The following is a 14,368-nucleotide window of genomic DNA, read 5'->3' as shown; positions in this document are numbered from 1 at the left end:
CACTTGTAGACTAACATTTATAAGAACCACAGTGACTATCAAAGTCAACTTGGTTTTTTAATACCAAATTTAAACGAAACTATTTTTTAAAGCTTCATTGATTTTTATTAAGAAGTACATGGACATCACGCCTTCGCTGAAGAAGATTATTATTGTAAATTATTGTACCTATATCTTTGCTTCGTGGAAGGGGTCTTTTTCAAATATCCGTGACCTTAAAAATATCCTAGAGGAAGGATTTTTTCAATTAATTTTAAATTTCCTATATATTTCAAAGAAGACGCGCAATAAATCATGAATCTTCACCTAGAACGAAGCTTTATAAACGATCGTGCGCCTCCATCAAAATATATGAAAAACCTTAAAATAAAAAATAAAAAAACACAAAAATCCTCAGGTAAAATATTTCCTAGGTCACTGATATTTCAAAAGGACCCCTTGAACTACCTTTCCAATAAGATTTTTTTTAGGTTCATTGATTTTCAATGATAGTCACCTTGCGTCATATTGGCGTGAGACATTTACATTATGACAAAATTCATACCGGTTGAATCACATTTTATAAATGAATTAAAGTCCTATAATTATTTTTCATATATTTTTTATTGGTTCTTTTTCGGTACTTAAATTCTGAGATTTGTTCAATGATAATTTGCAACGATATCAACATAGTTTGCAAGGATAAACACTTTTGGATAGAAATAGAAAACATTAAGATAATCGGTTAATTTGCCATAATCAATGATTATTTCAAAATAAGTGGGAACTTTATATGATATTTTTTGTCAGTTTCAAATATTTTAAATGCGACATGTTGAGTTCCAATTAATAGATTTTTATAATCGTTGATAATTTGATGGAAGAGTTTCCCGATTATTTTCAATCTTTTTATGTACCTCGCAACTTTTTTCGTTAAAAATATTTACTTAGAACTTCAAATACATTCGCTATAGGGGTAAAAGATGACTGTATATGTAATTTAAAAAAAACTGGATTTAATTTGGTCGAATTTGAATTGAAAGGGCACAAAAATATAAGCAAAAAAAGCAGTCAAGAATCAATTGAATATTTCTGACTACAAATCCAATATTGTTAATTGTTTTAGTTATGATACTACATTCTTGGGTAAGAGAGGATTAACAGGTTATCAATTTCAATGATCATAGTGAAATAACACAATTAAAGCATTCCAATCACAATAAATAAAAATGCTTCAAAACATAATGGCACCTGATAAATCTCTTTCAAAAAATAAATAAAAGGGCAACGCAGTGCATGCAATTCAAAAAACAATTGAAAATATACGAAATTTTGAGAATTAACCTGCATTACAACAATTACAACAATAAACAATGAAAAACACATATTTTTGTTGAATTTTAGATAACTCCGACTCCGACTCCGACTCCGACTCCGACTCCGGGATATCAGAAATGTTTGGCTCCGACTCCGACTCCGACTCCGGCTCATAAAAATTTAGCCGACTCCAGCTTCGACTCCGACTCCAACTGTTCGAGTTTTGACGACTCCGACTCCAGGTCCCTAAAAAGACCCGACTCGACCGACTCAGGCTCCGACTCCGACTCCGACTCCACAGCCCTGTACACAAGTGTCATTTTCACTCCTTTTAGGCATTTTTGCCTTCCTCACCTCACTCAATGAGGAAAGGCTACAAAATCACTCGAAAAATGAACTTCTTAATTCGTCCTCCTAGACCCACCTTCACGTATACCTATCGACTCAGAATCAAATTCTGAACAAATGTCTGTGCGTGTGTGTGTGTGTCCGTGCACCGAAATATATACACACGATTATCTCCGGACTGGCTGGACCGATTTGGACCGTTTTGGTCTCATTCGATTCGTCTTGGGGTCCCACAAGACCCTAGTTAATATTATGATGTTTAGAAAAGTACTTCAAAAGTTATGCTAAAAAACGATTTGGCTAGAGTTTGAAATATTGTAAAAAAGGGTGGTTTTTGTAAGAAAACCCATCATGCTATATATTGTTAGAAAGGTATTTGACCTTTCCAACGCGTTCAAAAGATTGAAGATCTGACAACCCCACTCGACGTCGAGCCTTCCAAGCTACGATGCTATGGGAAGCTATTTTTCAACACAATAATACTCCCCCCTTAACCCTTTCAGGCCTGAATTTTCAAAAAAATATTTTTTTAGTTAATGATGGGAAAATGATCCTGAGGACCATACGAAAATTATAGGCTACTTTTGAAAATTTTGTTTTTTGGGTCATATATGACCCATCAGGCCGGAAAGGGTTAAAGTGACCATGTGTATTACGGATAGCCTCAATAAAAAAATTAGAAAAATCTCGCGGCCCTGTCTAATCATCTGAAAAAAATATGCACGTAAAATATTCTTGGATGAGTAATCATAAGATTTTGTTTAACATTTTACTAAACGGGTGCGACCAAGTTTTCCCTTCAAACGTGACGACAATTTTCACTTCTACTGATAGCGTGCAACATATGGGCTGACGATTTTTTATTGCACTTTTTTGTTCCTGCTTGCCACGTGGTTAGTCAGCGGCTATTTGTGGTGCCACCACCAGCAACCGACAGCGGTCGACAACTTGTTAATGCTCCAGGGAAACTGCCTTCCTTTCTCATTCCAAAAACGAAGTTAGCACCACGTGGAAAGCTTCCAAAATACAATGTCGATATAGAGGAGAGACCGTTTTCAATTCATTTTCCGGAAGCCCATTCGATTGGGTTTTTCCTCCCGATGCACATTTATCAACCACCTCGGTTTGGCACTGCGGAAAGGCGGGCTCTGGTGATGGCTTCCTTGCCGGTGCCAGTCGGTGCCAGTGGTGTGGGTATGCAGTCCGGCAGTCCGGTTCGAAGAAGTCAGGTGAAAATATATCAAGTTTCAGAGGCATATCGACATGCTGGGGGGTCGTGCCATGGCTTGAAATCGATATCGGTGCTCGATGATTGCATAGTGCATGAACATTTTGAGGCTCAAGATCTCGACGCAGGAAATTAAAATCACGAATTGATAATGAAGTTAGGAAGTCGAGTGATTATACCAGATTGCAATCGTACCGTAGATCAATTCTGTGGAAAGTATTGGGAAAATTTATACTCACAAAAGGGCTCGTTCACAATTCTGATTAAATGCCAAGTTTTTTTTTTTGGTTTCCGTACTGATTGGGTACGTTGTGTTCCTTGCACCAGCGCGACCCACAATACATGGCGGAAATTGAGTGTCAACATGTTGGTTTCGTTGACATCAACTTAATTTGTATGGGAAAATGGGAAGGAAAAGCAATGCTGCCTTTACAATTTCACGTCAAATCAGCAGGATCAAAATAAAAAGTGCTCCTAGTTGGTATAAGGGGTATTTGGCCCAATTAGCACCAGGCCTAGGCAAAAGTTGGGTGAGATTATTTCATTACCGTTTTGACTTAACTAATTTCACTCATTGCTCGAAACCACTGCAGAGTTGGCATAAAATTAAGTGAAATCACCTTTTTTTTTGGAAAAATCTCGTGTTCGAGTACATCTAATGAACGTGAAGCACCATGCGTTTCCATAAAACAAAGTACCTTCTAATCATTTTGCTGGAGATGCGTGGTGCCATTGGTACGTTTTGCCATCCTCACTGAGGTAAGGCTATAATCCTGCTCTAAAACTGAACTTAGATGAACTCAGAGACCCACCAGCATGTATACTAATCGACTGTGGATCTAAAACTGGACAAATATCTGTGTATGTGTGTGTATGCAACGAATGTTTTAGTCGGATCTCACATATCGGTATGAGAACTATGTTAGTTACACCCAAAGACCGAGCGGGTAGTCCTCCTGAAAAGTAACGTGAGGAAAGTACTATTTTGCGAGAGAGGTCTATAGAGTTATCTACGTGCGCATGTATTGCGTGTACGTACACAAAAAAGTGAGGTTAAAATTTGTACCAGCCAGCAAAACAAATGGTGTGCTAGTGTGTGTGAGATCGGGCTTAGATAGCTCTATACTCTCGCGTGTTCATAGGGGGATGGCGTCGCTATTTTTAAACCCCGTTTTCCACTTTTTCTCCATCGAAACCGACTACTTTATCGACTTCATTTTGCTGGGCGAGATAGGACGCCGTCTATTTTTAGACGATGACTCAGCACTTTTCCACTCTTGCACTTAACAAAAACCAGATGGCAGCACGATGTAACGCCACGTCCCTATTAAGGTGCCCAGAATATCTGGAGCAACATTTGAAAGGGGCGGTACGACATTGCTCTTACGGCCTTTCGTCCCATTTAAACGCGTGTAATGAAAGGCCGTTTCAGCAATGTCGTACCGCCCTTTCAAATGTTGCTCCAGATAACGTCATGATTCGAATTCCCGGACGCTTCGAAACCCGGACACTTGCTGAAAGTGTCCGGGTTTCGAAGCGTCCGAGAATTCATGACGTTATCTGGAGCAACATTTGAAAGGGCGGTACGACATTGCTGAAACGGCCTTTCTTGTTTTATCAATTATGTGGATATAAGTTCCCATAATTATTGTCTAAGACACATTCCGCCGTGACGTTGCAACGCTTTGACTTTTCTTTTTTCAGTATTTAGGCTGTAACTCAAAAAATACATTGAAAAGGTACATATGTTATTACAGATTCGGAAAGTACATTAAATTTCCTATAAGAAACATTGTTGAAACATTATTTTAAGCGAATATTCTATTATTGAGAGGGGAATATGTAGCGTGACGTTGCAACGCGTGACTTTTTCTCAATCCTGACCCAATTGATGTTTCGCCAATAACTCTGCTCTGTCAAACGACAAATTTGGAGTTCTTCTTCCATTTTTAGTGTAAAATTGGCCAAAAAATTGAATGCAATCATTAGTTTTTCGAAAAATTCAAACCTCGATTTTTAAAGACCACTTACATTTCGTGACGTTGCAACGCTCTGTTTTTGAAAACAGGGTTTTTCGTTGCGTTGCAACGTCACGAAATTTTAGTTTCAAAATAAATCATAGTTTTTGTTAGTTTGAACAACTGTAGGTTAAGATTTTATTATAAGGCATTAATAGACAGTACAAGGACTTGTGAAATGATTGGTCCGCCCATGTTAGACCCCCCCTCCTCCCCCTATACCGCTTTCACAGTAGCAGTACAATTTACGAAGTTTTCCAAAGCGTTTTCAATGTAAAAATAAATATTTGTATTATTCCATTATCACTAAGGACACCTCCCTCCCCACTTTTCCCTCCTCTATCCATGTAATGGGACGTCCATGCATTACGTAACGGCGTAATATCAAGGAGGGGGGAGGGGGCGTTTGCGGATTTATACAAAAAAAATGTATAGGAAATGTATTACCAGGGGGTGGAGGGGGTCTAAAAATAAAAATGTTTTGTTACGTAATGCAAGAACGCTCCCTTAATATTGTAATGGTTTTGAGCAATTTATAAAACACGTGGAAGTTTTAAAAGGGAGAAGGAGCTTCAAGTTTTCAGGAGGGCTGAAATTTACAAGAAAGTGCCCATATCGATTGTTGATGGCCCCTAAGGGGTGATCTGCAAACAACGTAACTTATTTTGTTGACTTTTGTGCTTTTTAAATTAAATTTGAGGAAACAATAAAACTGTTAACCTACGCAACATAACATTTTGAATTGCGAACAACTAAACGTTGCATACATCTTATTTAGGTAAGGGTTCGTCCAACAACAAAGTAACAAAAGTTTGTAAAAATAGAAAACAATCAAATCACGTGATTTTTATTGTTTAGTTAATGTCACTGTAATTTGGCCTACATAAGGGTGTGGGATAAAAAAATCAATGCGTTGTATTAGAATGAACCCTCACGTAAATCAGTTTATCATAAAGGGGCCATCCAGTAACCACGTGATTACTTTTTAGAAAATTTTAGAATTTTCCCCCCTTGTGAACATCGGTCAATTTTGATTTGTTCAACAAGTTTCATAAAATACCTGCTTTTATCGAGTTGCATACAAACTTAAGTAACGAGATTTGTGAATGACCCATATACAATTCTTCTGTAAATATGCTCGGAAACATTATATAAAAAATATACAATATTTAGTATCCTTTTATCTTCAAAAACCAACTACGCATACACCTTTTTTGCCATGTGACCAATATGATTTAAAATTTCGTGACGTTGCAACGCAAACTTAAACCTGTTGTAACTTTGGATCTAGACAACCAATTTAGTCGCTCTAGGTTGCATTTGAAAGCTCTTTCCAAGTACAAAGAGCATCCAATATATCAAAATGATTGAATGTTTAGTTATCTGTTGTCATAAACAACTGTCCCTTTTTCGTGACGTTGCAACGCAATAAAATGGTAAACTTACACTAGTTTGAAAAAATACTTAACTTTAGATAAACTGCAAATCCATGACATTTCCGTTTAGTACATTTAAAAACCTACAAAATGCAATGAATAGAATAATTTTTGGATTTTATTTCGCTGAAAACCAGGAGTTTTAAGAAAAATGTTTTAAAACGATGATTTTATCACGAATTGATGCATCACTTAACGAACTTGTACAAAATGATATTCAAATGATCAATTAATGAAAACCATGATTTTTGAAGCTTCAAGTAGTCTAGAATCGAGGAAAAATATCTAAATAGCTCATACACGCTTTTCAAAATTTCATCCTAAGGTGTACATTGCCGGAGAATGTGTCCTAAACTGTGTTGTTTGATGAATTCTAACATCAACTTTCATTTCAAAAATGTTTGGACGCTGTGGCCAATGCTAAAAAAATTAAAATAAATTAAATCATGTGATTACCAAAACTGTGAAACATTTCTGCTGAAAAATTTCATAGGCGTCCGAAGCACCGGGAAGGCAAAGCAGAAATTTTTGGTTCTGGTTTTCTTAAATTCTAGCAACTTTTTATACCAAATATCGATTGTTTTGATGTTAACATCTTATTTGAGACCTAAAGAATAACATTCACTAAAATTTCGGCCCAAATTTGTGCGATTCATAAGTAAAATCGAGTGTCCGGAATTCGAATCAAAAGTGTCCGGATTTCGAATCAACATTCATCAGTGTCCGGGATTCGAAGCACAACAAGTCATTTTGATTTGGAAATTCTGAGGAAAAATGGTTAGAAAAGACATATTTTGCATGCATTCTCTTTATATTAACTGTTTTTACTACCTCCTGATGATATTTCTACATTTCTAACTTATTACATGATTATTTGCCAGCTATAACAAAAATGATATGCTACTAAGTGTCCGGATTTCGAACCATGACGTTATTGTTCCTTGAGCTATTTTAGGACTCTGAGCCAAACATGAGCAAAATCGGTCAACATTTACCCACTGATACTCGAACTTTTTTAAGGTTTGGTCTGCACGGAGCGCTACTTCATCAAATATTCCCAAAAGTGTGATTCTTATAGAAAATTTAATTCTCTACAACTTTGAACAACATACAAAAGCTGTAAAACTCGATCCTGAAAAGTTATTAGCGATTCGATCAAGTCATTTTCGTATGAAAAGCTTTTTTTTTCATCAACTTAAGGCTCGGATATCAATGGGTTAATATTGACCAATTTTTTCTCAAAATTGGCACATATGCTTAAAATAAACTAAAAAACAGTTTTTCCATTTGTGGAGCTGGGGGTCATTTTTTCTGGGCACATAATTGAAACAGTTCATCCCATTGACTTATATGGGCAAATAACCGCCACTAAGTCACCGAGCCATGGTGGCCGATACGGTAAAGGCGCGATTCAATATGCCGACGGTCTTGGTATCGACACTTTTTTTGAACGGTGATCATTTTGGGAAATGAACCCATGAGTACACCCAGTTCTGGAGATCCATTTGGCGTACCAGTGCGAAATAATAATCAAAATAAGATTCCTCAACAACACTGGCAACCTTTTCTCAGAACTTACTGCAGCAGCTGCTCTGCAAACTGTCATCGAAAAAGTAATTCTACGAATACAAATAATTGCAGATATGGCAGCCCTGTTTCAATGTTTCAAGTTATATACTTTTCTGAGGTACTAAAACAATCTTCCAAACGTGTCTATGACCACTTAGGTGATACAGTTATACTTCATGTGCACTTATCTCAGAAATTACAAAAAATCGTTGAGGTGCTCGATAAATGCAAATACCTAAACGCACTGATTTTACAGGTTTAATTCCTTTTTAATGATGCACATTACCCAGAATTTGTTGCATCTAGAATTCTATTACACACATTTTAGTATCATGGTGATATTTAGGATCAAGCTCCGCACACCTAGGGAATCAAGTCTTGTAATACTATGCAGAAACGAATGATTTTGTTAAAACCTAATGTGCCGACACTTTTCCCCTTTTTCACGTACAGTGCAACAAATTGATGTCGGGTTCTGAACAACGCTGGCGAAGTTTGTGTTGGGTAGTTGGATTTGCATGTGAATGCAAGTAGTACACGTGAGTCATGTAGTTCCAGTCAGTGGGCCTTGCCGATACGTGTGGTCGTACATAGTAGGAATTCAATTATTGTATGCACGGACCAAGACGAAGCACGCAGCTGATTCGTCCAAAAATGGAATGTGCTTGTATTGTGAGGCTTGGTTTGGGAGCAACAGCCGTGGTTCGTGATGCAATTATGCACATATTACCTTCCGTTACACTTGTATATGGTAATAATTCCAAGGTGTGCACTTAACAGTCGGTATTCAAATAGTAAGGTGAACTCTAGTTTTACTCATTATTCTGAAGTTTTCTATACTTCGTCAAGTGTTCATATTCCTAACTGAGTATGGTGATAACAAGTCCAACGCAACCACTATGTGTAGCATTAGCCTGCATTAAATTGTTGCACATCCACCAAACGACTTGCTCCATCAACAAGAGCATAGCATTCAAATGACCTGGGCCTGGCTTAGCTTTTTCAGGAGCAACACGTTGCTCATGTTTGTGATATGGATACATACATGCATGTGTGCTTGGTTCGTCATCGCCGTCCTCGTTCCGTTCCAAGTCTCGAATTTTGTTGCACGTGGCCCGAAGGTATTGAGCAGTTGGTAGGAAGAAGACGAAGAGTGCGGTTGGTTATTGTTGTGTTTGCTACACAGTCTGTTGCACCTTCACCCCAACCTAAATGTGCTGAAATTGGCAAACATTGTTGATTTTCTGTGTGGCGTTGTGCAACTTCCACTTGATTGACATGACAGTGGTTGTTATTAGATATGACAAATTTAATTTGATTTTTTTTGGATCAATTGTAATAGTCGTTGAGCACAGATAAAAAGACGTGAGTTATTTTTCTTCAACTCAAAAATGTAAAAATGACCAACATGTAATTGACTCATTGTGCGTAAAAGGTTAAACTAAACTTTTATGTTACGCATTAGAAAAAATATTTATTATTGTTTTTAAAGCGCAGCATACCCCGGATAGCGTAATGAAAAAGGGCTTTAAGCAACCAAAACTCTGTTCCCAATTAATGTGCTGTTGAAAGGTAGTCCACATCTCAGCTTAAGATAGTAATTTTACACAAGTAATGCTTAAACAACGAAATGGATTAAACAAAATGAAATTCAGTCTGTTAACACCCTGCAAGTGCGAGTTTTGTAAATATTATGAAATAAAGAAAATGAGACATGAGCAGAAACATTTTTCGAAAATTATCCCAAGCTACCTGCTCTGAAAATCTGTATCTATCTATTCTATTCCCTCTTAATTAAGTTGGGACAACTGTGTGATGAATGTAAATAAAATTGATTGCAAAACTGTTTCTGACACTGGCAAAAGCCCTTCCTGGAACTGTATCAATCAAAATGTCGTTCTGGGCTAATTCTGCAACTAAAAAACTATGTTTCCTTTCACTTCTGTTTCCATTTCAGATGGTTACCCAAAACGGCTATGAGGCCCATCGGGCCACCAGAATCTTCCCACTCAGAGTGCGTCCTCGTCGTAGGCGTATCCCGTCCTAAGCTAGCGGCTTTATTCTTATCGGTTATGTTGTTATCTTTGTTTCTTACGTTTCACATTCTGTACGACAGCGCAGTCTACAGCATTCAGGTGAGTTGTATAGAGTTTTTATTTGTGTTTTAAAAAATAGAAAAAAATCTTATTGAACAGAAAAAATATTCTTCTTAAAATCTTTTTTAACTCAACAGTTACATCAACTTAACTTTATTTCCGTTCCATTTCAGGCTGCAACGGCCATATCCGAAAACAAGATCGCCATATTAACAAATCACATTCCGAATCCACCGGTGATTAATCATCCTGTGGTGTTCCCCAACAGGATCCATTTTCCCAAGACGAGCAGAAGGCTTCCGCAGGTAATTTATTGGCAGTTGAATTTATTGTTGGAAATTGCACTCATATCGTAAAATGTGCTTCCTTTCTCTGTTTCCATTTCAACTGCTCGAATTTCCCCTGGCTCACTAATTCCAACAAAACAAAAAAAAAACACGTAATTGGGCGTCCACACCGGAACACCCACCAGTGTTTGATAATCGGGGTGAGGAAATGTGGAACACGTGCCCTGCTGGAGATGCTGTACTTGCACCCAAGGATTCAGAAGGCGGCGGGCGAGATCCATTTCTTCGACCGCGACGAAAACTATCTCAAGGGACTGGAGTGGTACCGGAAGAAGATGCCCCACTCGTTCCGTGGACAGATTACCATCGAGAAAAGTCCCAGCTACTTCGTGACACCCGAGGTGAGTGTACAGTTGGGGTTCGTGCCGTTTTTCAGGGTTCTATTTTTGTGGTTTTCTGCGCTTTGTCCTTTCAGACATTCACGTGGAATCGATTTAAAATTCAACGTAACTGTCGCGCCTCGGGCACTGATAAGCATTTTAAATCCCACTTGTCTTCTGAACGGAGCCGGGGCCGGTGAAGGTTAATTTATGTGCTCCGACATTCTTCTTTGCTGTTGGAGAAGTATTCCATTGTACTTTGCTGACGAAATCCAATTTAAAGCTATGGTCAACTGAATGTGCTCGTAAACTTTATGACCTTGGGATATTTTTATCTCTGTCTATAATCCCTATGCTCACATCTGTCTCAATTTGATGTAAATTTTACAAATCTCGGCAAGTTTGTAACGAGACCTTAGTGCCATTCGCCAACAACTCGTTTTAGCTTCATCTTTCGAGCATAGCCTGTACTCCTGCTCAACGTTATGCAAAATAATATTACTCAATTTTCGGAAATTACTTGACGGATTAGGATGTCTTATTAATAGGCAATTGACCTAATGATTGTCCTGTTCTTAAATTTTGAAGCTTATTACGAAGTTACAAGATCTATTAATTTGTGTATTTAACAACTGCATATTTATTTCTTGTTATGTAAACAAATCCCTAATAATTGGTTTTTTTAAAAGATTGTACATTATTTAAATATTTAATAATGTTTAATTTTCCAAAAGCAAAGTAATCCCCGGGTCTTTTGTGGTCTCTGTTGCAAGTTTCTGCTCATTTCTAGGCGTCCGAAGATTATGTGTGGTGAGTCACCCAAAACCTCTTTTACGCAAATGGACTGACGTTTTACTTCCTCATCTGTTAGAAGGCCAGGAGGATAAGGCGAGAATCGAACCCGCGCCCCATAGCAACTTAGGGATCGGCAGCAGAAGCCGCTAACCACCGCGCCACGAGGCCCTACAATTTTCCATGCACCTTAAACAGGGCAACAATCGTCTAAAAGAATCATGGCCGCGAGCCGGGAGGATAATGGTAACGTTTAAGGATAAAGAGAATCAAGCTTGAGATGACCGGGAAAGTTATGATCTTGAGCACTAGCGTGTCCAGATTTTTGAGAAAGGTGGGACAATAATATGGACTTTTCGAAAATTTCGACATTTGTGGACACCCCCTGCCCAGATTTAGAACAAATTTCTGAGGATGGTGGGGCAGTTGCCCCACCCTGTGCATGCTAGTGATCTTGAGTTCACTTCCAAAAAAATATCACCCGTCTGAAACAAAATCGCAAAAATTGTTGACTATGGGAATCGCTCAAGATACCTCTAACAGACTAACCCAATGACTTAACTGCCCCGGCCACGAAAGCTTGGTGTGATAAGAAGTCACTTAGCTGAGATTTATTGTTTCAATTAACGAATGAACAGATGAACACATTTGTATTGGGGTGAGTTGGTGGCATAATTCACCGGATTTTATTAAGGCTCTGGAAGGCATCATTCCCGGTCGGTCATTTGGCGGCCATGTTTGTTTTAGACAAAACCATTCAAATCTTGATTCAAAATTATCAACCAAAAAATGGTTTTCTTTGTATTGTTTATGGAAGTATTTTACAAATCGTGATTATTTTTTCATTTCAATTCACTATTTCTGGACTCTGAATTCAAAACCATCATTGACAGTCATTGCCCCAAAAATGAAGGACACCTTCTACCGCCTTAAAGGCTTTCAATATGATTTGAGAGAACTCTTAACCTTGTACTTTGGGTGTTTTGTCTCAAGTTTCAAAGCCTTACAACATTAAACATACTAATGTTTACACTTCAACGTGGTGCGATGCTCCTGCGATGTATCGTGAAGTGGAAACAAACATTAAATACCAGTGTTCACTCTGTGCGTTAACCCTGGGTGCTGAATAGTGGTCCGCAAAACGGCCTCAATTTTGAACTGTCAAAGTGGAACCAATTTACTGTTCGCCAAAAGTAGAAAGTATTGTTATCGATCATTAATTTTTTTTTGCAAGAATGAAATTTTATTGGCTTTTGAGGACCTGGAGTTGAAGTCAAGAAATCTTTTATGAAAGTTGAAGGCGAGATTGTCATTTTTTACAATCATGAATGGAAGTTTTTTAGGGAGTCGATGCGGTTGTATCCATCCAGAAGCTGTCTTAATTGTTTGATTCCGTTTGAAAACCTACTGATTTAGTGAAAATCTTCTCTGATTGTTGGAACAACTTCGCTAGAATAAGCGATGTTTTTTCGCTGGGCCGGGAAAAGTTGCAGAATTACAAAATCAGCCAGCGAATTTATCTGCGACATCGCAGAATGACACTTCCGCAGAAGTTGTCACTGTAAAAAAGAAAAACCTCTTCTTACCGATCGAAACTTGAAAACACACACAATTTTCCAGCAATCCATACCATCAAAGAGTATTCATTATTATTTATTATTTCCCTTCTCTCTGATACCAAACCATACCACTGATTATAAAACAGCTCATTTACCAGTAGAAAAAAGTCATGCTTGTGCTTGAATAGCATCCTTCTTTGTAGATGTAAACAAAGAGGGGTCATTCGAAAATCACGTTACGCATTCTCTCTATTCATCACCCAGCTTTAACCCTATTACTCGACGATTTCCAGGTTTGTTGTTTCGTCATTTGATTTATGTGTTTATCCAGATAGTAATTTCAGATTCGAATGCAGTTTCGTTCGAATTAACGAATCCATTATGTATGCTGTTTGAAATGATTTACTAACTAAATCAATAAAACAAACATCACATTTTAATTTGCAATAATATAACAAATGTTTTCTTAAGAAGACTTTGTGTTGAAAGAAGCGAAAGGGCTGTGGCTTTCTCAACGCTGACCTTTGCATAAGTTAATTTTCTCCAAACACGAACCGCATGAGTGCCATATTCCTGTGTGACCACACACACACACAAAGCATGCACGTTACACGCATCCACCAATCGGTGAAGAATAGAAATTCCGTTACCGATTTTTTGGAGCAACCACTTTGGACGTGAGTGAAGCTTCGATTTTCCTCCTTTTATGCTTTCTTTACTGAAAAAAAAAAACTGAACTCCGTGACTTGGCCACGGTCGAACTGCGTGGGACAGGTTGTACCATTTTTGCTTTCTCCTTCCATTGTGTGTATGTACCCCGGTTCGTGTTGTTTATAATTTTCCGGCAGTGACTGGCCAGAAAGAGCGACTGTCGGTTCCTGATGGGAGGTGGGAACCGGCCGGTGATAATGATGGGGAAATTGAAGCCACTTGGGCAGCTGCTGAAATTGGGCGCGCTTTTGCAACTCATTGAGGGTTGATTATTTGTTTTGCTTGCGTACTGAACTGCGTGAAATTTGACACATTGTTGTTGGTCTTTTGAACATAAATTAAACATGGTATTCGACAAAAACGAACAACGAAGCGTCTCCATTGAAATTGTCAGCTGATGTCGATAACTCAACTTTTTTTTTACAAAAAATAAAACGATCTGCTTTATGACATAATTACACTAATTATTATACCATTAGCGACCTTATGTAATCATTTAGAAAGCAAACCCAAACGAATGCCCAACTGTCCAAGCATGGGCTCTCATCCCTTATTTTAGGAATTTGATCCAACGACGTCAGAACAATGCTCTGCAAATAAAGCGTTATATTTGCGAGTGTGCAACGCGAACTGTTCGTTCTTCTGTCT

General features: G+C 38.0%; 1 protein-coding gene across 1 annotated transcript in view; it reads left to right on the top strand.

The window, feature by feature from the left end:
- The window catches only part of LOC6050815 (heparan sulfate glucosamine 3-O-sulfotransferase 5), a 42,818-nt gene that overhangs the window by 19,790 nt on the left and 8,660 nt on the right, over nucleotides 1-14,368 (top strand). The window contains exons 3-5 of the mRNA XM_038264077.1: nucleotides 9,853-10,030; nucleotides 10,165-10,296; nucleotides 10,464-10,679. Coding sequence (XP_038120005.1) covers nucleotides 9,853-10,030; nucleotides 10,165-10,296; nucleotides 10,464-10,679 — 526 coding nt within the window. The remainder of the gene's footprint in view (nucleotides 1-9,852; nucleotides 10,031-10,164; nucleotides 10,297-10,463; nucleotides 10,680-14,368) is intronic.

This window comes from Culex quinquefasciatus, chromosome 3 (assembly GCF_015732765.1).
Source record: "Culex quinquefasciatus strain JHB chromosome 3, VPISU_Cqui_1.0_pri_paternal, whole genome shotgun sequence".
NCBI lineage: Eukaryota > Metazoa > Arthropoda > Insecta > Diptera > Culicidae > Culex > Culex quinquefasciatus.
This window is presented reverse-complemented; position numbering and strand designations above follow the sequence as displayed.